Source organism: Neomonachus schauinslandi, chromosome 6 (genome assembly GCF_002201575.2).
Source record: "Neomonachus schauinslandi chromosome 6, ASM220157v2, whole genome shotgun sequence".
Taxonomy (NCBI): Eukaryota; Metazoa; Chordata; class Mammalia; order Carnivora; family Phocidae; genus Neomonachus; species Neomonachus schauinslandi.
The window spans coordinates 26,303,646-26,331,423 of NC_058408.1; the positions used below are offsets into that span (position 1 = coordinate 26,303,646).

General features: G+C 40.0%; 1 protein-coding gene, 1 long non-coding RNA gene and 1 other non-coding gene across 11 annotated transcripts in view; 1 reads left to right on the forward strand and 2 right to left on the reverse strand.

Annotated features, from left to right (window-relative positions):
* Positions 1-125: 125 nt before the first annotated feature.
* LOC110577276 lies at positions 126-24,039 on the forward strand. The gene is made up of 3 exons (XR_002480113.2): positions 126-173; positions 5,953-6,018; positions 23,852-24,039. It is a non-coding gene; the product is annotated as an uncharacterized LOC110577276 (long non-coding RNA).
* Positions 8,188-27,778, reverse strand: part of ZC3H11A (zinc finger CCCH-type containing 11A) — a 42,317-nt gene continuing 22,726 nt past the window's right edge. For 4 of the 9 annotated variants that reach the window (XM_044915911.1, XM_021686537.1, XM_021686534.1 and 1 more), the window contains 14 exons: positions 26,985-27,108; positions 25,692-25,895; positions 25,454-25,570; positions 25,111-25,191; positions 23,795-23,905; positions 22,926-22,988; positions 21,278-21,376; positions 19,543-19,611; positions 14,606-15,109; positions 13,972-14,051; positions 12,263-12,593; positions 11,089-11,255; positions 10,652-10,719; positions 8,188-10,170 (listed from right to left, as the gene is read on the reverse strand). In XM_044915911.1, the coding sequence (XP_044771846.1) occupies positions 9,912-10,170; positions 10,652-10,719; positions 11,089-11,255; positions 12,263-12,593; positions 13,972-14,051; positions 14,606-15,109; positions 19,543-19,611; positions 21,278-21,376; positions 22,926-22,988; positions 23,795-23,905; positions 25,111-25,191; positions 25,454-25,570; positions 25,692-25,895; positions 26,985-27,108 (2,277 nt within the window). In that variant the 3' untranslated portion in view covers positions 8,188-9,911. The remainder of the gene's footprint in view (positions 10,171-10,651; positions 10,720-11,088; positions 11,256-12,262; positions 12,594-13,971; positions 14,052-14,605; positions 15,110-19,542; positions 19,612-21,277; positions 21,377-22,925; positions 22,989-23,794; positions 23,906-25,110; positions 25,192-25,453; positions 25,571-25,691; positions 25,896-26,984; positions 27,109-27,778) is intronic. The other 5 variants (XM_021686538.2, XM_021686540.2, XM_021686541.2 and 2 more) reach the window with 5 other exon arrangements.
* On the reverse strand, positions 11,781-11,882 carry LOC123325180. The gene has a single exon (XR_006540286.1). It is a non-coding gene; the product is annotated as a U6 spliceosomal RNA (small nuclear RNA).

The window sequence follows — 27,778 nt, forward strand, 5'->3', positions numbered from 1 at the left end:
GACAATCCGAATTCAAAAGCCAGGCGCTGTGGTTCGCTGTGTAGCCGATTCCACTCCCATCTCCTTTGTGGGGCGTTACTGTAAGGTGGCGACCGGGCCTGGCTAGCGGGAAAGCCCTGAAATCTGATGGCTGGGCCCAAATGCAACTCGCTTACGGCGTGTTTGACCAAGGGGTAAGTTTCTCAGCCTTCCCGTGTCTCGGCTTGTTGTCACCAAGATGGAGATGACAGGGTCTTTGGTCGCGAGGTTGGAGATTTCAGTGAAGGAGTAGCATGTGCGTGGACTCAGCAAGGCCTCCGTGTTGGAACACATCGTTTCCAGGGTAACACAGCTGGAAGGGAGGAGCTGGAATCTGTTAGGTTTTGTCAGTGGCCTGAGGCCTGGCGGAAATGGTTATTTGACCAGAATACCCATTTTACAGATGGAGAAACTGAAGATCGGAGTTGAAGGGATTCCTCCAAGGGGACAGGGGCAAGTGGCAGAATCATAACTTGCTTAACTGAGGTCTTCTGTTGAGGATGATTTTAATACTGACCTCATAAAAATGTTGAGATCAAAGGATATGAAAGTGAGTTTTGAAATATAAAGAGCTAGAAACTGCATGGGATAATTGTTTAAAAAAAGGCCCCTCCCCCGCACAATCCCAATAGAGGGTTATGTTGTCCACAAAGTAAACAGGGGATCAGTTGAATTCAAAGGTGGCATGGATGGAAGAAACTATCATACCTGTCTCATTTCAGATGCAGAGATGCTTAGCTACACTTGCAATTTCCTATCTCTGAAGTCATGATTCCTAAACTTTTGGGGATTGATAACCTATAACCAGTCATCTGATTATAAAACTCATGAGATTTGTTCTTTCCTTTATTTTTAAAGATTTATTTATTTATTTTAGAAAGAGAGAAAGAGGGAGAGAGAGAATCTCAAGCCGACTCCCTGCTGAGCCCAGAGCCTGATGCAGGGGTCTATCTCAAGACCCTGAGATCATGACCTGAGCCAAAATCAAGAGTGGGATGCTTAACTGGCTGAGCCACCCAGGTGCCCTTATTTTTTCTTTTAAGTGATTTTGCTTTTTTACATTTAAATCTTTTTCCATCTAAAATGTTATCTCAGTATATCCTAGAACTGATACAACTTTATAATATCTAGACGGCTACTCAGTTTTACCATTACCATTTACAGAAAAAACTATTGTTCCCCATTTAATTTAAAATGGCACATTTATAGGGTGCCTGGGTGGCTCAGTCCATTAAGCATCTGCCTTTGGCTTAGGTCGTGATCCCGGGGTCCTGGGATCGAGCCCCACATCCGGCTGCCTGCTCCATGGGAAGCCTGCTTCTCTCTCTCCCACTCCCCCTGCTTGTGTTCCCTCTCTCACTGTGTCTCTCTCTGTCAAATAAATAAATGAATAAAATCTTTAAAAAATTTTTTAAAAAAATAAAATGCCACATTTATAATATACAAGTGTATGTATATATGTATAGTTTATATTTTGCCCAATTGATCTTTGTGTCTATTTATGAACCAGTGTCACTCTTATAAGTCCTGTATATTTCCTTATTTGGTAGGACTAGAAGTCGATAGAACTTTCTTAGCTGTTCTTATTTATTTTTCTTACAAACTTTAGAATTAACTTATCTAATTAAAAGAATCCTTTTGGTATTTTTACTGTGATTACATTAAACTTGAGAAAAACTTAGAATCAATTTTTTTAAACTACCTGATGTCTATTTGTTCAAATTTCCCTTTGAGTCTTTGGGAATTTTTCAGTTTTCTTTAGTTTTTAGTTTCTTCTTGCTAGTTTATCGAGTTTAATCATAGACATTGCCTCTTTCTTCTTAACAATTGTCTTTTCCTCAGGTGTATGCTCTCGCTGGTTTTTAGAAGAAAAAGTGATAAATTCAATTATGTAAAAATCACATAAAGTTTTGGGTGACTAAAACACCACCACAGTAAGCAGAGTCAAAGATCAGGGAGAAGTATGTTTGTACCACATCAAACACAAATGGCTAATTTTACTAGTATATAAAGAGCTTTAAAAAAATGCTTTTCTCGTCTCTATTGCTGTGAAAGAAATATTTCAAAACTTGGTAGCTTAGAACAACAACAACTATTTTGTTATAATTCATGATTTTGTGAGTCAAGAATTTGGGCAGCTCTCAGTTGGGCATTTTTTTTTGCTCCAGAAGGCATATTTAAGGGTTTGGGGTGTGTGTGTGTGTGGAAAGCTGGTCTCACTTGGGTCCGTCTCCACGTCTGTGCAGCCTCAGGGCCTCACACCTGGTCTCTCTTGCAGAGTAGGATGCTTTCTTTCTTTTTTTTAAAGAGAGAGTGTGAGCGCATGCCTGTTGGGGTGGGGGGCAGAGGGAGAGAGAGAATCTTAAGAGAGAGAATCCACCCAGTGTGGAGCCAATGAGGTGGTGGTGGTGGGGGTGGCGCTCAATCTCATGACCCTGAGATCATGACCTGAGTCGAAATCAAGAGTTAGATGCTTAACCAACTGAGCTACCCAGGGACCCCTAGGATGCTTTCTCAAATGGTGGCCCAGGCCTCCAAAAAACCAAAGCTGAAGCCAACAGTACCTTTTAAAGGCCAGGCTTGGAACTAGTATACAGTTCACACCTCAGGCCAGATTCAAATGCTGGAAAAATAGAGCCCACCTCTGTTAAAGGTTAAAGAATTTGCAGCCACAAACTGACACAAAGATCCAAAATAAAAATTGGCAATGGAGGTGGGTGAACAATCAGTTTATAGTAAAGGAAATATAGATGGTCTTCCAACATATGAAAAGATGCCCAACTTCACTCATTATGAGGCATGCACGTTAAACTACACTGCGAAGCCATAGACAAAGATCGAAGAGTGGTGGAAATAGAAATTATTAAACTGCACTATTAGATATTCAATCCTACAGGTAAACTTACATGTGTGATATAATGTAATCATTGCAGCATTGTTTAAAATAACAAGGCAGGGGCGCCTGGGTGGCTCAGTCGTTAAGCGTCTGCCTTCCACTCAGGTCATGATCCCCGGGTTCTGGAATCGAGCCCCGCATCGGGCTCCCTGCTTGGCGGGAAGCCTGCTTCTCCCTCTCCCACTCCCCCTGCTTGTGTTCCCTCTCTCGCTGTCTCTCTCTGACAAATAAATAAAATCTTTAAAAATAAATAAATAAATAAAAATAACAAGGCAGTGGGCGCCTGGGTGGCTCAGTCGATTAATCATCTGCCTTCGGCTCAGGTCATGATCCCAGGGTCCTGAGATCGAGTTCCGCATCCCGCTCCCTGCTCAGTTGGGAGTCTGCTTCTCCCTCTGCCCCTCCCCCCCTGCTCATGTTCTTTCTCACTCTCGAATAAATAAATAAAATCTTTAAAAAAAATCATAAGAGAAAATAAAATTTACAGTGTACTGTACATATATTCATTGAAAAAACCTGAGTATAGGCTAGCCAGGCTGGGAGGGGACAGGGTGGTGGCAGGCCAGGCCCCAATATAGTGCTGTTCTGTAGCCTGGAGGCCTTGGTTTAGCAGGGGCAGCCCCCAGGTGCGCCTGTGGGCTGTGACAAGGGCCTGGATGCGCAGTACATCTGCCCCAGTGGCCTGGAGGTATACCACAGGCCTATGGCCATGGGCAGCTGCAGCCACACGTAAGTTCACTGGCCTCTGGGAGACCAGTGCACAGAGAACTAAGGGATCAGGGCTCCCTATGCAGTGCCATCCCTCCCCTTTGGGCTTTTGCCTCAGCCCACCCTCCTGCCTGCCAGCCTTTGGCACTCAACTTGATCACCCTGTAGGCACACAGGGTGACCTACTGCCCTGCCCAGTCCTGGGGCTTCCAGGGGCTGCTGAGGGCCTCAGAGGCCTCCCGAGGGAATTCAGAGGGTGGCAGCCTTGACGCCTGCATCAGTTGCCTTCTGTTGGGTCCCCTGAAGACTGGGTTGGGCATTTGTAGATAAATGCCTTGTGGCTTTTGCTGTCAACTCTTTTAAAAAAATCCATATATGAGTGGATCTGTGTAGTTCAAACCGGTGTTGTTCAAGGGTCAACTGTATCACCAGTTCCATAAATTCATTAGGTAGTGGAAGGTACTATGAAACTAGTTTCCCTTTTTAAATTACAACTAATCATAACATCCTTGCAAAATTTGAGATTTTCATGACACTCCCAGAGGTGTCTGTAAAATAGCCTTAATTAAGAATTACTGGTCCAGGGGCACCTGGGTGGCTCAGTCGTTAAGCGTCTGCCTTCAGCTCAGGTCATGATCCCAGGGTCCTGGGATCAAGCCCTACATCGGGCTCCCTGCTCCGTGGGAAGCCTGCTTCTCCCTCTCCCACTCCCCCTGCTTGTGTTCCCTCTCTCGCTGTGTCTCTCTCTGTCAAATAAATAAATAAAATTTTTAAAAAATAAATAAATAAATAAATAAATAAATAAATAAAATCTTTAAAAAGCAACAACAAATACCAAAGAGATATACCCTAAGAAAAGAGTCAGTTCCGGGCCTCCGAAATACTGAAGAACATCCTTCCTCTTAGCTTGAAGTTCCTTCCATCTCACAGCTTGCTGAACGGCTGTTATTGATAAGCATTCCAAAGAATGGGGTTGCAAAGACAGGGGCAGTCTAGCAAAGATGGGTATACAGCCCCTGACACGGGTATATGGGCCAAGAGCTTTTTCATTCATTCAGCAAATGTTTATTGAATGCCTTTTGTTATGGGCTGAAGTGTGCTCCCTGAAATGCCTATGTTGAAGCTCTAACCCCCCAGCATCTCAGAATGTGACTGTAGTTGGAGATAGGCCCTAATCCAAGATGACTGGTGTCCTTATAGAGCCATTAAAACAGACATGTACACGTAGAGGAAAGACCACATGAGGACAGTGAGAAGGCGGCACCTGCAAACCAGAGAGAAGCCTCAGAAAAAAATTTTCGAACACTTTCTCTTGGACTTCTAGCCTCCAGAACTGAGAGAAAATAAATTTCTGTTGTTTAAACCATCCAGTCTGTGGTATTTTGTTACGATACTAGTTACTGAGAATATATAGGTCAGTAAGAATCTGTCTCAAGTTTCTGTTCTGCTGAGGAGGATGGACAGGTAAACAATTTTAAAACGGTGGGGGTAAACAAATAGTGTATGCCTAGTGGATGGGCACCAAACCCCAATTTGGGGAGAGGAAGAACAGAGTGTTGGGAGAGTAGCCTGGAGGCCATAGGATGTGTAGGAGTTAGCCAAAAGAAGAGACTTCTAGGGAAAAAGACAGCGTTAACAAAGGCAAAGGGCTGGAGAGAGATTAGTGTTCAAGGGAAGTGGACAGCTTGTAGTTTTGCTGGAGTGGAGAGCATCAAGGGTGAGGCAGGAGGCTGGGAGGACAGGGCCTTGCATGCCATGCTAAGGGACCTGAATATAATTGTGGAGGGAGAGGGAAAGATTGGAAGACTTTTCAAAGCAGTGACTCAGATTTGCATTTAAAATCTTTGATTAAAAGATCAGTTTACACTTAAGCCAAGAATGGTTGACAGCAAATTGAGAGCAAGAATAAGACAAAGCAGAGCCTGAGAAAGTACCAATGGGATGGTCAGGGGTCACGTCAACAAACCTTACCTGCTGTGTTGGCCTTGTTAGCAGCTCACACCATCTCCTTTGCCAGGCAAGCAACACAAAACTCCAGCTCTGACACCTCAAGGAAGCCTTTCCTGACCGGTCTCAAACTGACTTCTCATTCCCTCTATAGCATCATCTACTTATACTTGCACCTACTTCATTCCTGATACCTTTTTCTTAAAAGTACTTCCTTTTTCTTGGGCAGGGGTTTGCATCATACTCCTCTCCCTGGTGACAGTAATGTTAAGTGATGGTTAGAATTTAGGTTCTATGTTGAGTCTCTTCAAGGGGTGGGAGTCTAAAATACTTTGTGGCAGTTATGCTGATGTATTAATTTCACATTCCCTTGTTTTTCTAAGCTCGGCCACCCTCCTTGAGATTCCCAACCCAAAGAAGGGACCTCCTTCACCATATACACCTGTCAGGTAAGGATTCCTTCCATTTTGCTTCACTCTTCCCTTGAAATTTCTCCTCCCTTGTTTCCAGTCTTCTTGATCCAGCCAATTCCCTATTTCACTTATTTATTCAATAAACAAGAGGCTATTTGAATATTTTTTCTTCTCTTTCTTCAGAATCTGACTGGCTCTGCTTACCCTTACTCTTAACTCTGCAGGCTGTTGTCTTACTCCTGAGGACAAAGCAGACATGGAGTCAAAGACCCAAAAAACCCAGGGACAGGCAATGCCAAGTTTGAATCCACTGCTTCTTGCTTATCACCATAGATTCAGCCTCTGTAACACCTTAGCGGTTAAAAACAACCTAATACTTCCCTCTTAGGCCCCCAGGAAATCTTGTGACTGACTCCTTAATTTTTGCTGATTCTTTGCTCATTTTATTGTACAATGTTAAGAAAATGGTCAAGATCAAGAATTTTCTTTATGCTCATGCCCTTAACATCATTTTGCAAATTCAATTAAGTTGAAGCACAGTTTGGAGAGTAAGTTATTAATGCAGTCAGATGTGTGGGTTGTGGGAACTTGCAAAGATTTATCAAGCAGCTTCCTAAAATCAGATTTGAGAAATAAAGAGCTCTTAAAAGTCAATAAATCAAACTCAATTGCACATAGGAATATACTTTCTGACACTACGGTGGGGATATAAAGCAGTGATCTTCCAGTGCAGCATAGCATGTTGTATCAAAATGGGTGAGTTAAGAGGTACATAATACCTCTTATAAATGTTAATGGTTTTAAATATTAGACAGCAACTGGAGACCACCCATTTCCTGTTGCTAAACTGACAAAAAGCAATCCATTTTAAAGAATTGCCGAAATATTCCGGCAAAATGAGTCCACAATTTTAGAAAAGTAACACTGTACTTTGATCAACATAGATTAAGCTTTATTTCTGAAACAGTATTAGTTATCAATCTAACTCTGTGGTGGTTTCAAAGATTGGAAAGGTGAAAATAAACTGTTTTGGTCATCTGAGAGGACCTATTAGAATTTGAAGTTAAGGTCAGAACTTTAGGGATCATTTATCTTCAGACAAAAACATGAGTCATAAACTATCTTGAAACTTCGGCTGTGGCCAAACTGCAACATTTGGACTCTTTTTTTCTTTTTCTAAAGATTATTTATTTGTCAGAGAGAGAGTACAAGCAGAGGGAGGAGGTGGCTCCCTGCTGAGCCGGATGCGGGACTTGATGCCAGGGTTCTGGGATCATTACCTGAGCTGAAGGCAGAGGCTTAACTGACTGATCCATCCAGGGGTCCCCATTTGGGCCCTCTTCTGTTAAAATTGAAAACCATAATCACTTAAAACCCAATACACAATCTGTTTCTGATTTTTTAAAAAAGATTATTTGAGAGAGAGGGCGTGTACACACAAGTGTGCACGAAGGGGGTTAGGAGCAAAGGGAGAAAATATCAAGCAGACTCCCTGCTAATGGGGGAGCCAGCCACCCAGAAGCCACCAATCTGTTTGCTTTTTGTGAAAAGTTGAACTTTAGACTACTATTAGAAAAAAAAAATCTGTGTTGTTGGTAGCTAACAAATTTATGTGTATTCCCTTAAAAACTGGCATACTACTTAACACTTGGGACTTCTCTGTACGACTTCATGCTTGGAAGTTCTTAAATGAATCCATCTAAGATCACTTCTAAATCCTCTCTCCTTTAAAGAAATTAAAAGGCATTGGGGTCCCTGGTGTCTCAGTCGTGAAACGTCCGACTCTTGATTTCCGTTCAGGTCCTGATCTCAGGGTCGTGAGATCAAGCCCTGCATTGGGCTCCGTGCTCAATGGCAATATGCTTGGGATTCTCCCTCCCCCTCTGCCCATCTCCCCACTGGTGTGCACATGCCCTCTAAAATAAAAAAATGAATCTTTAAAAAAAATTAATGGCATTACCTGAGTTACAATGATAAAATCCTCCCCATTTAATAATATTCCTTCTTTCCTAAAGTATATGCGGCTAAAACAGCATACTTGTGGGTAAGTTTGGCAATACGTCCTTGTGAGAAGTTTCTAAAGCCACACAGTATCTGTGAAATTGGAGCATTTACACAAGAGGCCAACAGCATTCTGACTGGACCCCCCCATTGAGGCAGCTCCTAGGCTGAAGTGATGTATGACCACTTAACTCATGAAGTCCAGACTTTCCTACACCAGTTTTATTTAAAACACAAATAAGTATTTCTCTTTCTTGTAATGGCAAATGGTTCAAATAATGCTGAACATGAATCATTGACTAATACAAGGACTTTAAATATGAAACAAAATTATTTTTAAAAAAGCAAAAGAATAAAGGTTATATACAAAAGGGACCTGGAATCTTTAAGCTGATTCCAAAAATGAAATGAGTAGAAAATCTGTGAAACCAGAACATTCCACCCTTGCTTTGGAGAAGGGCTATTATACAACATTCAGTCAGCTGAAGATGGATTGGTAGAGAGGTGTCTATACATAAATTTCAAGTCATTTTTGCTTGTGCAGAATCATCCAGATCTTCCCAAGACTGAATGGGCAGTCCTGTGGCTTTCTTCCTTTTCCATATTCCCAACAAGGCTACATGAGGTTCAACTCTTGATGAGCCGCTTACAACAGCAGTTCCTTAGGAGCCAACACGACAGGTGGATCAGATTTCCCTGTGAGAAACCAAACTGGCCACCTACGGCAAAGTATCGAAACGGACAGGTCCTTCTTTCCTCTTCCTTCTGATTATGTACAGTACGTCTCCTTTCAAGACTCTTATCCCCATCGTACTTGTTCCTTCACAAGTCTAAACCTTGAGGTGATATGAAGGAGACTGACATCAAGAAAAGAAAATTCAATTCAGAAATGAAGAAAACTGGAAGGTATACAATACACCCCCAGCGCATCTCAATCATCCCCGCTACAGTACAGTTCGGTGTACTGCTACAGTCCAGAGATAAATATTGGCAGCTTGGAGGAGTTCATTTGTTCCCCTCTGGTGGTTAAAGGGCACCAAATAAATAACTGGGCAAGAGGAGTTTGCTGGGAGAGTTAGAAATAAAAAATTAACCAATTTTAATCCCTGTGAGAATTCAATGCCAGTAGGAGGCAAGTATTGAAGCAGAGAAAGGACAACTTTCATGCTAAAAAAAGAATTCCTCTAATCATTATGTCACCATCTCTTATTAAGAATCCAGGGAATCCCAGAAATAGAAAATTAGTTTCAGAGGACCCCTGAGGCACTTTAAAGCCTTAAAAAATTACAGTAATAATAAATTAGCTATTGCTCTTCAGAGGCTGACAGAGCAGCAGAAGCATGGAAATCAGGTTCAAAAAGTTATGTCCAGATTACAAGCTTCCGGAGCTGCTCAGCCTTCTCTAAAGCTTAGTTGAATCTCCAAATACCTTTAAAAAGACATACAATTTAACACAGACAGAGTGGATCTTTTGTTTAGTGGTAGTGTGAAATTTGGTCCTCACTGGCAGCAGCTGGTCTTCATCCTTTTCAAACTCAGATTACATTAATAAGTACATTAAGACAATACATAAAAGAAATACTAGAGCAAAGAGGAAAAAAGCCCAAACTGACAAACACCTCAAGGAGTCACTAAGTTCTCTTGCACCCTTTGACTTGGATCTCCCTCTCAGTTTTTCTGTGGAGAGGTGTAAGACAGAATATTTTTCTCATAGATGCTAAACCATGGCATCGAATGGACAAAATGGTTATCAAGGGACTTCAAAAATCTGAGCCCAAGGAATCCAGGACACATACAGGTAATTCAGAGGTATACTTCTGATTGGGGGCAAATTCTAGACTAAAGAAATGATCATCTTGGGTAAATGTTATAATAGATGAAACTAAGTCCAGTTTTCGTTTTTTTTTTTTTTAAATGTTCTACTGCCTTCAGCTATCAATCATCTCTGATAGCTCAAGCAGAAGGTCATCTTCATCTTTCCCAGGATCCAAGTCGATCTCAGCTTCTAATTTGCCTCCTGAAATCTCCCATATTAGTTTCTCAAAATCATCCTCCACAGAAAGCGGGGGCTTTCCTGTTGAGGTGGAGCTCAGTCGGCGAGTTTTCGTGGCCATCTGAGATGAAGAAGGGCCAGATACTTCCGGTGGGGAGGAATTTGAAGAGGACTGGGTTGGAGGCAGCACAAGACTGCAAGGGAAAAAACCCAAAAGATTATTAGAAAACTGCCCTTTGTTAATGGTTGACTGAATGGTCCCACGTTGGTCTCAGGAACACAAAGAGTTCGCGAAGAGTTATTTCTGATAACAACATAACACAAGAATTATTTTACTGATTTGGGACGAGGCATTTTCACCTGTTTAGTGTATGTGCTGCCAAAGCGAGCACCATTTTCACCCGTTTAAAGAACAATTCAGACAGATATTGAAAACATTGCAAAAATAATGCAATCAATATATAAACAGTGGCATCAAAGGAGAACAGCAACCTTGCATGCATATCATGTTTTCTTGTAATTAATTGGAAGTTTAGCAGATTTAAGTTCGCTATTAAGTTGGTCTGAGTGGCTAAGTTGGGCATGTCCGAAGATTTATTTAGCAGTGTCATTCTCTAGAGCACATAAATAATAATAGTGGCCTAAAGTTTGGTTAAGAAGAACTGCAAGGTTTACCTGTCTCTAGGTTTTTCCATCTCAGGCACAGTGACTGACTTGTCCTCAGAAAGGAGTGGGACAACCGCCTACAAAAGTAAAAGGCAGGTTAACTCAGTGGGAGTCAGGCTTTTTTTATTTGAGCTTATTCATTTACTTTGCCACCTTCTTAGAACCATGGTTATCATTCTTTAAGCCTGGAAATCCGAGAATAAATAATCCAAAGGCTGAGTGTAGAATAAACAAAATATCTTGCCACCCAAGAATTAGCTTAAAAAAAAAAAAAAATTCCATTCTGCCACTCCACAAATGTCTAACTGTGAATGTAGAATACAGTAACAACCGAAACTAAAATGCTTCGGAAATGGCAAAAGTAGCACACAGAGCTAGCAGAGTGACTCTTACCCGCTTTCCTCCCACACTGACCAAAGCACCATCTAGCTGCATCTACTTCTTACCACAGCTGCTTTTTTGGTGGGGCTTTCCTGTAGGACACTGCTGGAGCTCAGTGGCCTCACAGCTGCAATGACAGCAGGGTGGGCCTCCACTGCCTTGCGTTTGGGGGCCAATTTGGGGGATGAGACAACTTTAACCACAGATGGCTTCACGTTGACTTTGGGTTTAGCTACAAGGGACAGAAAATATCTGATTAATAGCTAGAATAATTCCTCTTTTACATGGAGAATAACTCTAGAATATAAAAATTCCTTCACAATACTAGAAATATCATACACACCCCCAAATTGAAAGTAATCCATAAACAATGTGCACTACAATGTGGTCATAATGTAGATCTATACTCAGTTCCTTTCACTGGCTCTTGAATTCGCTACTGTTCTTCCATTCCCTGGTGTTTTTCTTCTTCAAAACCAGAGGAAAGATGCACCACAGAGAGCTTTTATTCCCCCACTGAGGTATAACTGACGTATAACACTGTATTAGTTTTGGGTATACAACATAATGACTTAATATTTGTATACATCGTGACTACATGATCGCCACAGTAAGTCTAGTTAATCCATTACCATACATAGTTACAATTTTTTTGTGTGAGCACTTTTAAGATCTACTCTCCTAGCAACTTTCAAATACATAATATAGTACTGTTAACTACAGTCACCATGCTATGTTACGTCCCCATGACTTAGTTAAAAATATGGAATGCTTCCTGAATTTGTGTGTCATCCTTGCACAGGGCCATCCTAATCTTCTCTGGAGCATTCCAGTTTTAGTCTATGTGCTGCCAAAGCGAGCTTTAGACAAAGCTTTTTATTTTTTTTACTTTTATTTTTCAAAGATTTTTTAAATTTATTTGAGAGAGTGAGTGAGCAGGGGGAGGGGGAAAAAGAGAGGGAGAAGCAGACTCCCCACCAAGCAGGGAGCCCGTGACCTGAGCACAAGGCTTACTTGACTAAGCCACACAGGTGCCCCTACACAAAGCTTTTTAACAGCAATTTTAAATTCTGAGAAAGGAGCTTTGCCTTTTTAAGTAGAATTATCAGAACTACTACTTTCCACCTGTGTGAAAAGTCTACAACACAAATGGAATTTAACTTAATTGTTGCTAGGGAGTTACTGGAAACTTGGTAATTTTCAAATCCTAAAGCAAGATACACTAGAAAAACCACTCACCTTTACCCCTTTTTTCCAAGGTCTGTGCTGCACATTTCACATTCAGTATTGAGTCCCCAATGCCTGAGGTCTCTACCTCTGCCTTTTGGGATGGCTTTGTGGGAAGCCGCTTGGTCAGGTGCCGTGTGAGGCCCGGCACTGTAGTGAGCACCGGCTTCTCTGCTATCTGAGTATTGTAAGAGTCTACGTCTCCCCGGAGGGGTGTCAAAACTGATTTTTCCTTCTGTGAGGTGCCCCTCTCCAGCTGTTTCTGCATGTGCTTCTCTCTCATGGTCTCACACCTCTTGACTTGAATTTTGGTGATGCCAACTCCTGTGGTCTCTTCTGAAGCCTGTGGGCAAATTTAAATGACAGATTTAAAATTTCATACCTCTAACAATCTGTATGATAATTATTATTTGTAAGTTACCAGGCTTAATAGCTCAATTAAAACAACAACAACAACCACGGAGAAAAAACTTGGGGTGCCTGGCTGGCTCAGTTGGTAGAGCAAGTGACTCTTGATCTCGAGGTTGCTGAGTTCGAGCGCCACACTGGATGTAGAGGTTACTTAAAAAATAAAATCTTAAAAACAAAACAAAACAAAAACTTGTTTGAAAGAAAAAAGTACACCTGAAACTAATATAAATATGTCGAAAATAATATAAATGTCAATTTTATCTCAACTAAGAATTAAATCTTGTTTCAGTTACTGGGCTGACATCCATGTCAAGCAGAGTTTAACACGATCCAGAACACAAGAGCTTTTGCTCTTTGATATTAAACAGAAAATACCAAACTGAAGATGAAAAGTTAAAGATGTATGGAACAATGAAAACCCCAATTTTATAGGCTTAGACAATCATGACCCTAAGTCAAATACAAATGCCTCCTAAATAATCAGACACTTGCACAAAGATTTATGGACAAGGATGTTCATTACCTTAACTGTGTGAAACAAAATATAAATGTCCAGAAGCAGACTATATTGATATAATAGAACATTATGTCATGGTCAGTAAAAACAAACATCCCAAAGAATTATGAATATAGTAAAATTAAAGCAGGCTGCAAAATGATACACTATAGAGTTCTCAATTACTTTTTTTTTTTTTTGAAGATTTTATTCATTTATTTGACAGAGAGACACAGCGAGAGAGGGAACACAAGCAGGGGGAGTGGGAGAGGGAGAAGCAGGCTTCCCGCCGAGCAGGGAGCCCGATGTGGGGCTTGATCCCAGGACCCTGGGGATCATGACCCGAGCCGAAGGCAGACGCTTAACGACTGAGCCACCCAGACGCCCCTCTCAATTACTTTTTAAACATGAGTTAAACAATGAACAAGTTCACATACATATGTACATAAATAAAAGGCTTGAGAAAAACCCATGAAAAAAGCTAATGGTTGTTATGTCTGGGTTGCAGAATTACAGGGTTTTGAATTCTTTTAAAAAAAAAGTCCCCAAGTTTTGTAAAATGAGTGCCATTATGCTTAGTTTAAAAAACGTTAAATGGCCAAATTAAAAAAAACAAATTTAAGGGGGCAGGGAACACTGTAAGTACAGAAAATTCTCACAGAATAGTATAAGCATAATGAAAGACTGTTTACCTAATTTATTATTGAAGTGTTAAATAGAAATTTATTATGCTAAAACTAAAAGGCACACTTTATCATTCATCTGGCCTTTGCTTGCCAGAACAAAACTATGAAATGATCTTAAATAAACTCACCTCTTTAGCCTCTGTTCTAATAACACTGCTCTGGGGAGCAACTTCACTTCCTTCTTGAAGTTTCTTCTCTTCTTTTATACCTATATTCACATTAAACACATCATTAATTATTTCATTTAGGCTGCAACTTCAGGAACAGTTTAAGTAAAACTTTTCTTAATGAAAATAAAGATAGGACAAATAAAATTGTAGATGAAGCCCATTCGCCCTCATAAAGTTTCAAAATGTACCTTAAAATATCAAAGGTCTATATAGCACTCCTGTAAAGAAAGAGCTTAACTTCATTTGATCCAGTGGTTTTCAAAGTTATCTGAGTAAAGTTCTCACAGAACTCCTATGAAAATCCTGTGGAATACTGCCCTTTGAAATATGATCTGGGGAAATGGTACTACAGACCAAACTGTGGTATTTTTTTGTTTTGCTTTTTAAAATTTATTTATTTGACAGAGACACAGCGAAAGAGGGAACACAAGCAGGGGGAGTGGGAGTGGGAGAAGCAGGCTTCCCGCAGAGCAGGGAGCCCCATGCGGAGCTCAATCCCAGGACCCTGGAATCATGACCTGAGCCAAAGGCAGACGCTGAACAGCTTAACAACTGAGCCACCCAGGGCCCCCAGACCAAACTGTGGTGTTACCTGTTTTTTTTGTGATTCGGAGAAGCCGCCTTGCCCCTGGGGTGGCCTCAGGCTGAGGCTGGGAGCTGGTGCTGCCCTCAGAGCTCTGCTGTACCCGCAGTGCCTTCTCCTGTTTAATTTCCTCCAGTGTCTTGATGTGCACCTCCTGCATAGACTTTGTTCTACCTGCGGGCTCCTCTGATTGTCCTTTACTGGTAACTATAGGTGGCAGAACCACTGTTTTTTTAATTTCACTATCTGTCTTTAGCTTGATGCAAGTTACATCCTTTTTGCTTTTTTGCCTCTCTGCTTCCTGCTGCCGATGTTTCTTTTCAGCCAGGACCTCAGAGAAGGTTTTGATTCGGATAGTGGAGGGGCTTCTTGTTCCTAAAGTAGAATCATCAACTTTTGAAGGTCCTTCTGTCTTGAGTTTAGGTTGCAATTCTCCACGTTTCTGACTAGCTTTTTCAAGAAGAATTTCTTCTAATGTCTTCACATGGATCTCACCAACTTTAGTGACTCTCTCTGTTTTCATGGGGGGAAAAAACAATCACTGTATTTAGCATTCACCTCTTAACAACGTATGCTCTCTCTATTCTTGGATCAGGGCAGAGTCCTAATAGAGTGGTATCATGTAGGCAGGTAATTAAAATGATCAAAGTATATTAGTTTCAATTTCAGTTTTAAAATACTGCACATTTCAGGTAGTGGCCCTCAATGAAAACTCTTAGGTGGCAAAAATTACTGATTTGTTGGAGTTCTATTCAGAAGCTTATTCCTGGAGAATCTCAAAGCCATTTATTAGTTGGAAACATCTGTCATTGTAAATCTTAACAAAATGGCAATAAATTAATTCTTCCATTCACTTATAAACAGGTGCTGGACACTGTGCTAGAAATATAACGATAAGCAAAACACAATCTCTGCCCACATGTAGTTTACAGTATGGTAAAAGTAACTTTTTGTTTTTTTTTTTTTTTTTTTTTTAGTAAGCTCTAAGCCCAATGGGGCTTGAACTCATGATCCTGAGATCAAGAGCTACACTGCATGCCCTACTGAGCCAGCCAGGCACCCCAATAATGATAACTGTGAAAAGGAAGTATAATACTATGTAGGAGGAAGAACCCCAACCTTTGTCTAGAATTGGTTAAGGGAAGCTTTTCAGAGGAAGTAATGTTTAAGTGATATTTGAAGGATGAATAGGAGCTAAAACAGGTAACAAGACAGAAGAAAAATGGGAAAGGCTCAAAGATTGGCATGCCGCTGAAGTGCGATTTTTAATGATATGTTAGTCATTCTACATCTGTTTAAAGAGCAAATTTCACATCTGACAGATATGCTTGTCGTCATTACTGAAAAGCTAAAAGAAATAGTGAAGTAATGTGGGAAAAACAAGAAAAATATGGAGATTGTACACACGCGTTTGATAACTGAAGGACAGTTTTTTTGTTTAAGATTTTATTTATGGGGTGCCTGGGTGGCTCAGTCGTTCAGCGTCTGCCTTCGGCTCAGGTCATGATCCCAGGGTCCTGGGATCGAGTCCCACATCGGGCTCCCCGCTCTGCGGGAAGCCTGCTTCTCCCTCTCCCACTCCCCCTGCTTGTGTTCCTGCTCTCGCTATATCTCTTCTCTGTCAAATAAATAAATAAAATCTTAAAAAAAAAAAAAGATTTTATTTATTTGTGAGAGAGAGGGAGGGAGAGAGCATGAGCAAGGCGAAGGGGCAGAGGGAGAGGGAGAAGCAGGGAGTCTGCCCCAGGGCTCGATCCCAGGACCCTGAGATCATGGCCTGAGCTGAAGGCAGACGCTTAACCGACTGAGCTACCAAGGGGCCCCCGAATGACAACTTTAAATGAAAGATCCAAAACAAAAAATATCTTTTACCAACCTTAAACACATCATGTTTGGTTTCACCTTCTCATTTTTTGAACATGCTGTCCCTTCTACAGAGAGTATGCCCTACTGGTCTCATTCTCTTGCTGCCTAGTTTTAACTGAGCTCGGTGTAGAACCTGATACCTGCCAATCTAGTTTATTTCTGTGATCACAGCACTGCAACTACCTGCATTTCCAGCCATACTAGATACTTCATGAAAACGGACTATATGTAGTTATCGGACATATTTTAGTATAGTACCTGTATATAGGAAGTACTCAAACAGATACTGAATTACTTGCTTAGGCTTTTTAAATAAAAATTCTTCCATTTAAAGATGGCAGACTGATCTCAAAATTTCCACTCCAAGGAAGTGCGTGAATGGCGACATGAAGATCTTGTTACCCCACTCTACCAAAATTTTATCAAAATAATAGAGAAGACATTAAAAATAGAATAAACCCACAACAGTAGTGGAAAACAAAGCTGCCACTGGCACAGCATAAATCGAGGGATTTCTGAGATAAGACAGCAGCTATGTGAATTTACAGAAAAACAGAAAAAGAACAAATGAAACTATAGGAGTGAGATCTGTTCTTCCCAGCAGAGCCAAAGAAAACTGCCAAACTAGTAGGAAAAGAACAGTGGGCAGAAATGTAAGGATGGCCTATAGAGCCGCAGGACCAGTCATGACTTTCTCCTGGAACTGCTCCCTGAAAAGAGGAGAATCTGCTGGGGAGGGGAACAAGTTAGGAGGTTGGGGCTGGAGGGAGAACAACAAAAAATGCTAAGCAGGAAAAGAACAGGGGAGAAGAGGAAAAAGGAGAGGTAGGGAAGGAAAGAAACTTTCTTACTGTGGCAATGGTATGGGCCCCTAGCCTTCCAGCCTGCAACCCACACAAGCTGACTTTTAGCACGCCCTCCCCTCCACAGGCAGCCCTCACTCATGTCTCCCAATCTGGAGAGAGGACCACTTGGGAATAAGACCTTTAGAACCTCCAAAGGAAGCCCAAGAGCTATGAAAAAACCACAACATTAAAAGTGGACCAAAACAAACAGAACTGATGGAGATGACAATACACACTTTTTTTTTTTTTAAGATTCCAATTAGAAACTCCAGGGCATCCCGAAATCAGGCTGTGAAACAGGGAGAAACCAGAGAACAAAAAAAAGGTCTTGGAAGATAAAAACACAGGTACACAAATAAATCCCACCAAAGGAACTGAATAATAAAAAAAAGACAATCAGCCATCTAGAAGAGGCTTGGCAAATTATAGCTGATGGGCCCAATGTGGCCATGGCCGCACAGTAGAGTAGCTATGGAGACTGCACCACAACACCTAAAATATTTACTATCTGATCTTTCATAGAAAAACTGTCAATTCCTGACCTAGATAATAAAGTCAAGCAAAGACCATAGAAGGTGAGACCAAAATCAAAACCAAAGAAAGAAACAAAAAGCCAAGGAGCGGAGAGCATGAAGGCAAGGTTAGAAAACACGTGAGACCTATGTCCTGAAATTCCAGCCTCTGTCTGGTACGAATGCCACAGAGAAACCAAAAGAAGAGTGGGACAAGACATACTCAGGGAAATGAGAGGAATGTTTTCTAGAACTAAGTCCTCAGATTTGAAGGGCCCACTGAGCACTGGGCTGAATCAACCAAAAGTGCCATGTTTAGACCTACTGTACTAAAGTCCCAGCACAGCAGGGAGGAATAAAGAGAAAATTATAAAAGTTTCTGAAGAATAAACCCAGGTTCTTTACAAAAAAGTAAGAATGTTTAACATCAGACTCTTTTTATGATGCTGGTAAAAATCTTAATATACAAACCAGATAAGGATAGGATAAAAAAAAAAAAAAAAAAGGCTAAAACCATTCATAAACATAGACATAAAAATTAAAAAGCATAGATATAAAAATTAAAAAGCATTAAACTGAGGGGCGCAAGGCTGGCTCAATCACAAGAGCGAGGTATAAAAAGAGCAGGATGGCTGGAGTACAGGTTCATTTTACTATTCTTTAAACTGTATACATACATACACTAAGTGGTTAGATCTGGCAATTTAAAAGGTTTAAAAATTAAGAGTACAGGAAGAGTACAGAATATAGACAAGAAAATTATTTTGGTGTATTTTTTGCAGTGTTTTTCTAAGGCATATATTTTTATCTTTACAAAACTGAAATCATACATACGGATGTTATTCTGAATAAGTTTCTATAATAAAATAAACTTCATCACCCCCACAAAGTAAGATTCTTACCCTAAATCCAAAGGTCAAAAGCAGTGTGTTCTTTTGTAACCTTTCTTCATTCAATATAATGTGAGAAGTTTTTCAAATCATGATTGTTCAAAATATGACTTATGACAATAATTATTTTTGTACATAACTACCTTAGTTGAATTTTTGTTGGATATTTAGTTTCTAGTTTCTTACTACTAATGCTATGGTGAACTGATCATTTCGCCATCTTTTTTTTTTTCTTAAGATTTTATTTATTTATTTGACAGAGAGAGAGAGAGCGAGAGCAGGAACACAAGCAGGGGGAATGGGAGAGGGAGAAGCAGGCTTCTTGCCGAGCAGGGAGCCCGATGTGGGACTCGATCCCAGGACCCTGGGATCATGACCTGAGCGGAAGGCAGACGCTTAACGACTGAGCCACCCAGGCGCCCTTTTTTTTTTTTAAAAGATTTTTATCATTTCGCCATCTTTTAAGAGAATTCATGGGGCACCTCAGGGGCTCAGTCAGTTAAGCGTCTGCCTTCCGCACAGGTCATGATATCCGGGTCCTGGGACTGAGTCCTGTGTTAGACTTCCTGCTCGGCAGAGGGTCTGCTTCTCTCGCTTTCTCCAGCCCCTCCTGCCCCTCTCCACTACTAGTTCTCGCTCTCAAATCTTAAAAAAAAAAAAAAAAAAAATTCATACCAGTGAGTCATATTACTTAAAAAAAAAAAAAAAAAAAAAAAAAACCACAAAAGACAAAAGCCCTAACCTAACTGCAACAGGAAAAAAAAAAAAAAAAAAGGTAAAGATTGTTATGGCAAGGAAAAAAATATTAGAAGCTGGTCTCAGGGTTTACCTACCTCCTGCCTCCTCACTGTTGGGACCAGCTGACATGCCTAATCGCTCCTTCAGAGACTTGGAAACATGAACTGTAAAAAATATGTATTTTAAACACCAAAAGTTGAACAGAGACCTTTTTTTTTTTTTAAAGTTCACAAATTAGGTTTATGTTTGTCTTCTAATGAAAATACTTAAAAAAGAAATCTCTTAAGGTCTTAAAATTTTTCTTTTCCACAGAACAAGACCTATGTGAATCATGGATTCCCTAGAGCACTTTGGAAGGCTTTAAAAAAAAAATAATCTTTTTTTAGATCTGAAAAGCAAAAACTTGAATTCAGGGAAATAATTCTGTTATTGTACAAACTTCTATAATCTTAATGGCATCAAAAGGCCCCCCCAATGTATTTAAAATGCACTTTTTATTTATGAAAATTTTTAATATGATCAATAGGCAAGGAGAAAAAGGTTATGACTGCAAAGAAAAAGAGTAACTTGGGGCGCCTGAGTGGCTCAGTTGGTTAAGCGGCTGCCTTCGGCTCAGGTCATGATCTCAGGGTCCTGGGATCGAGCCCCATGTCGGGCTCCCTGCTCGGTGGGAAGCCTGCTTCTCCCTCTCCCCCTGCTTGTGTTCCCTCTCTCGCTGTCAAATAAATAAAATCTTTAAAAAAAAAAAAAAAAAAAGAGTAACTTGTTTGCTCTGAGAGACCAAGAAAGACCCTAAACAAAAACATCTACTCATTAAAATCTCTTCAGCTAGGGGGAAAGTGGAAGTTTCTCATCTTCAAAAGAAGTTAAAACTAAACACAATAAAAAGGAAAAAAACCCACCTATTCTTTCAGTAATTAACACCAATGTTTCACTGCCAAGTCATAAAAGGAAAACAAAGTCCAACCTTGACTTCTATAAATAGAACTTCAACCACGAAATCATTCTAACTCCCAAATATCTCTCATTTAGTCCAAATCTCTCCATACCAACTTTTAGAACACTAAATCTATGCCACTAACTCCTCTCGTTTAGATTTTATTAACAGCCTGCTAACTCATATCCTGGACAGCACACTCGTCCCCTTCTAATCTTTCTCCATATTTTAGGCAGGGTGATGGTTCTGAAATGCAAATCTGAGCTTTTGATCCTTGTTCATAACCTTCACATGGTTTGCTACAAAGTCCAAACTCTCTACCATGGCTTGAAAGGCTCCATATGATCCACTTCCTTCCTCCTCTCCAGTCAATATGCCCTTTACCCCAATTCTATGTTTCAACCATACTCAGTTAACCTTGAGTATATCCTGCTTTCTTAGCTCTGTGCTTTCTCTGCCTCAGCATAGCCTCTGGTCCTTCAGCTTCACCTCCCTAATTCTTAACTCATGTTTCAGGTCTGCTTCAACATAATTTGCCTTGGGAACCCTTCCCTGACAGATGGTAAGAGAAGTGCCCTTCCTGTGTGCTCCGATAACACTGTGTACTTTTTCTATCACAGAATTTATCACAATATATATAAGTACTCCTATCTGCCATTATACTGTAAGCTCCTGAGCACTGTGATGTTATTTATTTTATCCAGTGGCATCTCCCTAAAATCTAGCACTAGAGTAAATACTCAAATGGTTGTTGAATAATGCAAACACAAGATAATCTAATTTACCTGAACAAAAAAGAATGATGAACCATACCTGTTAACATTACAAGAGACAAGTATCATGATTACACACACACACACACACACACACAGAGTATATTAGAACAAAGGTACCTTTCTTTGGTGCTTTGTCAGTGTTAGTTTCTGTAGCTTCCACTTTCTTCCCCAACCTCTGTGCAAGGCTACGCTTTAATGGAGGATCACTGTCACCACCTACAAATGGAGACAACTTAGTTCAAGAGTTCAAATCAGTCTTCAACAAGGTTAAGAAATACAAGCAAAACAGACAACACAGAATGTCAGTTTTCTGCATTTATATAGTGTTCATTCACTAGTGTCCTTACAGAACTCAATGTTAGAGAATAAAAATGTCCCAGAAAGAAGAAATAAGGGACAAAAAGTAGAATGCACAAATCAACATCAAATAATTGACTAAAACTACAAATGGAGAATGATAAGCCCCGAGTAAAGCCAAAATTCAGAATTAGGAATATGTGAAAAAAACTTCATATACAAAAAACATCTTAAATGGCCACTTGCTAAATTAAATTCTAGGGGTATCTGTGGTTAAATGCACCCGGAATGTTCCTGGTGGACAGGAAAGGAATCATTATATTTTCCTGTGACATGAAAACTTGGAAGACCAAATAGCCCCCTCTCTTCAATTGTAGGTAAGAGATCTAAGGTTATGAAAAATTCTATCTTACTCAAGTCACCAATTAGTGATAGAACCTTACCAAGTTTCCTGACTGGTCGTTTATTATATTATACTATTCAATATGAGCTGTTTAAATGTCACAAGTTAAAAACTGTTTTTCAGATTGCTTGACTAGCGATAATCTTTGCAGCGTCCCATTAAAAATCTGAAAGACCCTACACAGGGTATGATTTTCTCTCTACTCTCATTTATAATTTAAATTTAAATGTGAGACCAAAAATCACAAAGTTTACATGTATGTAGACATTAAAAAAGCTGTATTTTTTACCTAAAACTTCTCAGGCAGTGAAAATGGTATCAAAGAAAACACAAAACAGGTAAGATTTCATATTTGCAAGCGCATTTTAAGAAGAGTATGAAGGAATAGCTGAAATTAGAGAAGATTTTTTTTTTTTTTTTAAAGATTTTATTTATTTATTTGACAGAGACATAGCGAGAGAGGGAACACAAGCAAGGGGAATCGGAGAGGAAGAAGCAGGCTTCCCACTGAGCAGGGAGCCCGATGCGGGGCTTGATCCCAGGACCCTGGGATCATGACCTGAGCCGAAGGCAGATGCTTAACGACTGACCCACCCAGGTGCCCCTCAGAGAAGATTTTCAAAATTCTTTTGAGACAGACACATTAGGGTATGTACATGACAATTCAAAAATATGATAAAACGCTTCCCTAAACATAAAATAGCATTAATAAACTGAGGGACCAAATTTATATTAACTGGACACTTTTTTCCCTTGAAAAAACTCAAATTTCGATTTGTCCAAAGAGACAAAGAGGTATCTTCTTTACTGTTTTTTCAATGTAGTACCTTCTAAAAAGCTGGTTACAATCTACTTGAATTGTAACACTATAAATTTCTGTAAATCAATAAAAGGTATAATGCATGTGAAAAACAAGGAAATTTTATAAGTTCTTTCAGCCAATTCAGAGGGACCAGCAAATAGATCAATATCAACAGGACATTGTATAAAATCAGTTTTGGAGGACATTACCATGTTAATGCACAAATAGAAGAAAACAAAAGACCTGCACAAAATTCACCTCACCTACTGAAAATTTTCGTTTTCCCAGTCTCTCAGTGAGACTCAATCTTACCAAGGGTTCTTCTCCTGAAATGGCAAAAACAGAATTTCTCTATTATCCAATTTTTCTGTATTCAGTAAATAATAGTGGGTACAAAATATGCTCTGATATCATGAGCCCACCCAGAAAGTCTCTTGAAAATCACATCTCAAGACTGTCACATGGGGGGGAAAAAAAGATTCAGTCTATTAAATAATAATTTAAACAGCCAAATGCACAGCCCAAAGGGATCACTAATACACTAATTATTAACAGTAGCCAAGTATATGAAGACAGGTGTGTTCTAATCAGTTGCTTAAGAAACCCAAGCTATACTTTTGTTTGTGCACTTCGATATGCTAAATGAAATCACACTCTATTGCTAACTCTCATGTAGAACTTTGAAAACCAGCATAAAGTGAGCTCTCTTTCCCCTAATTCTTTGTTGTTTGAACAGCACATTTAAATGTATCTGTATACTACAATTACTTGTGTCGTATTTCTTACTGGGTTTAAAACTATTAAGGGAAAAGGCTTATATTTTCTATAATTTAGAGTTTATTATAGTTCTTTGCCCACAGTGGGCAGTCAATAAATTTACTGAATGGATACAGATAAAGAGGAAATGTAAAAATTAAATATACCTAAATGTGAGAATTGCTTGAGCAAGAATTTCAACCTTTCAAGTAAGCGTCAAATGCACTGAGTTTTCTTTTCATCCTTCTATCTGACCAACATACCAAAGTCTTCCTGCAAATCCATCAAAGGTACACTACACCCAAGGACTTTGCTCTCCCAGTTATTAAAAAGTGGTAGCCTGACAACTCTCAACCTAGACCTACCTATACCTCACCTTGTTTGCTGGAAAGAGTTACTGTCCTCACTACAGTCCGAACATTCTCTTTTTCAGGACCTGGAATGGGCTGAGGTTGGAGTAAAAGACTGGAAACTCCGGAAGAACCTTCTGAATAAAGCAAGTCAAAGAAGAGCAAATAATTTATGGCAAATTAAGCTATTATAAGCCAAGAAATTTTGTTTCTGTGATCAGTTAAGTTCAATACAGACCACTGGATAACAAGCCAGTCTTTCTGTTCCTATTTGCCTATAGTGAATTGATTGGGGTGGGGTGGGAGAGAGGAGATAATCCCTGTTTCTTATCTGCTTTGGATACAAGGTAAAAATAAAATATAAAATTTTCAGTGACTTAGGCATTCAATCTACTTTTATTTACCAAGGCGGCTAACATTCTAAAGTTAACCTGAAGCACACCAGCTACCAAGTGTGTCAATTCAGCCTTTTATTTTTTTTTAAGATTTTATTTATTTATTTGACAGAGAGAGACACAGTGAGAGAGGGAACACAAGCAGGGGGAGTGGGAGAGGGAGAAGCAGGCCTCCCGCCGAGCAGGGAGCCCCATGCGGGACTCGATCCCAGGACCCTGGGATCATGACCTGAGCCGAAGGCAGACGCTTAACGACTGAGCCACCCAGGCGCCCTCAATTCAGCCTTTTAAAATCTAATTTAATCATCTGCAAAACACAACCCCAAGGTTCCTACAGAACAAGCTTTAGCAAGCGAATACTTAGAACCAACCATGTGATCCTTTCTAAATAATACATTTCACACTGTATCTGTAATTTTTAGGGTTGGAGATATAGACTGACCAGGCAGAGGCAAGCTCTAGAAGAAAATTCTAGCAGCTCCTAAGAAGAATTCATCTACTACAAAATAAAGTTTTTCCTATGATTTTTTTCTAAGATTTTTATTTATTTGACAGAGAGACAGCGAGAGAAGGAACACAAGCCGGGGGAGGGGGAGAGGGAGAAGCAGGCTTCCCGTGGAGCAGGGAGCCCAATGTGGGGCTCAATCCCAGGACCTGAGCCGAAGGCAGACGCTTAACAACTGAGCTACCCAGGCGCCCCTCAGTATGATTTTTATATGTTGTTCTTTGGAGCTGTATTTCTGAAGATAAAGCAGTTCTTTCAAGTACTAAAAAAGCAGCCCTGATTTAAATAAGTCTGTGTTTTACTTCAAACAAGCCACAGAAGTCAAAATCTATGTGCTCATTTTCTATGTGCTCATTTTGGCTGCTGCCAGTGTCCTTAATAAGTGTCCTTGTTACTCTTCTCCAGCAAAATTCAACCATCCATGTCAAAACGGATGACTTACCACCTTGCTTCTTGGATTTTTCCTTCATTTTCTTTGACTTAATTTCCTCAAGAGTTTTTATTCCAAAATTCAAACATTCACCTGAGAAATCCAAATAGAAATCACATGAGGAACTAACACCTCATGCCCTTTGCATTTTATTTGTGCGTAAGCACTCGAATGTTTTCTGAATGAGTAAGAGAACATGTGTCAATATGGGTGTGTGTACAGTGGCGTCAGGGGACAGGGGACAGACAGGGTGATCGTGATCTAAATTTCAAATGTATTTAAAATAGTTTGGGCACATTCAACAGTGCTTTCAGATTTATGAGCAGGAAGCAGCATCAATGTAGCCTCTTCTTACCTTGCTTCAAATTGACCCCAGGTTTCCGGGCAGAGGCTGTCCGTAATCCATTATGAACTTCGGGAGGCGGTTGCAGGATGGGTGTTTTGGTTTCATCACCTTCCTCAGAAAACTGATCTATGTATCGACATATGAGGCAAATTTACAATTAACAGCAGGCCTCAAGTTTTAATCCTGATTCAAATTCACTGAGTGACCCTGACCATTTATTTGCCTTAAAGCAAGAGCTAAAACTTACCATCATCATCTTCATCATCATCTGCAGCATTGATTACAACTGGTGGATGGGTGGGGCTAGGAACATTTTCTGAACTTTCTACTTTCATAACACTTCGCAGCTGAGGGGAGGGATTAGACTGGACAGACAATTTGTTCTGTTGAACTGTGAGCTGGTTAGCCTTCACTTCCTCTTCTGGTGACTCAGGCACAGTGGGCAACACAGCTAGACATACAACATCAGTCATAAATTAAAAATAGAAGATAAAGTTCCAATTCATCAAAAATCTTCAATCACATATGCTAAGTTTGGTGCTTTTCCTTATGACAATTTATTTCTTTTTACCTGATTTCTCCATTTTCACAATTAGGTTCTAAACTCCCAGAGAGGGTAAAAATGGCTTTTAGCTAATAACTCTTCACTGTACACAAACATGTTCAAAGTAGGTGTTCAAAAGACAGAATAATCTGGAGGCTAGATGCATAAAATTGTTTGCAAATTCTAGACATTTAATTTTAATATTGAAATTTGAGGCTTTTTGCTCAGCAAAAAAGTAGCTGTTAAAAGACATAGTAGATAACACTTCTGAACTAAACCAGAGAGGAGCAAGCCCAATTTTTCCTCTTAAATAGAGGAGAGAATATGTAGCATCAAATTTTAATCACATAAGATGTGGCTTTTAAATGGCCGATCATTCCAGTAGGAAATGTTGAAGGAGATTTTGGAAATAAAAACTAGCTTTTGGGGGAGTGTAAATTTTATTTTAGATTATAGCCTAGAGTCGGGTTGGTAAACTTTTTCTGTGAAGCACTAGACATTAAGTACTTTAGGCTTTGTAGACCTCTGTGTCTCAACTCTGCAGAAGGAGCACAAAATCTGGCCATAAAAAATATGCAAATGAATGGGCAGGGCTTCTTTCCAATAAAACTTTATTTTATAAAATAGGTGGAGGACCAGATTTGCCAAACCCTGGCCTGGAGAATCCAGTTTCTTTTGGAAAACTCACTGGGTCTGATAAAATGGGAAATGAAGCTATAGTAATCAAAACTGTCATGCCAAGAAACATTTGGGAGGCAATATGGCTTTTGGTAACAAAGTTTTAATCCTGACTATGATATTTAACTTGTTTATGACTATGACTATGTACAAGTCATTTAACCTTTAAAATTAGAAGTTCAGTTCCCTCATCTGTGAAGTGGAAATAAAACTACTCTCTCCCAAGACTAAATGGCAATGTATGTAAAGTACTCTGTACAGTGTACATAGGTGTTCTTAAATTTTAACTACTCTTTTAAAATTAAAAACACAACTCACTTTTGCTTGGAGGTAGGAAAAGGCCATCAACATAACGTCCTCTATTGTGATGGAAAGCGCAGTTTAGTTTCTGACATCCCATTGGCTGATTTTCCCAGTAACAAGGAATCTCACTACGTTTTTTCTATAGGAAGAAAAAACACATTGTTTTCAAATAAAAAATGAGGTGTGACCTGTATTAATTTGGTCATTTGTTTCTTTTCTTTTTTTTTAATTAATTTATTTATTTGACAGAGAGAGAGAGACAGCGAGAGAGGGAACACAAGCAGGGGGAGTGGGAGAGCAAGAAGCAGGCTTCCCGCCGAGCAGGGAGCCCGATGTGGGGCTGGATCCCAGGACCTTGGGATCATGACCTGAGTTGAAGGCAGACGCTTAAGCGACTGAGCCACCCAGGCGCCCCCGATAATTTGTTTTCTGAATGAAGTTCATTCAGGCTTCAAAACTCGGAGGCATGTGAACTGATTGTGAGCAGGAGGAAGAGGGGTTGCTGAAAGTGACACTCCATGCTTGAGGGAGAGATGAAGGGAGTATGGAGTAGCTCATGTACTGTGTTGGAACCCCTAAATGCCTATATTTAATTTAGAAAAGCAGGACAATGTATTAGTTAAGATTTTAGAACCAAAGATAACATTACGTTATGGCCATGTGAGGTTGGACAAATAATTTAATGCCTCTCAACCTTAGTTTCTTCAGCCATAAAATGGCAGTAACAGGAGCTATCTACTTGGTTTCTTGTGAGGATTAAATGAAATAATGTATATGAAACACTTAGCACATAGAAAGGACTCTATTAA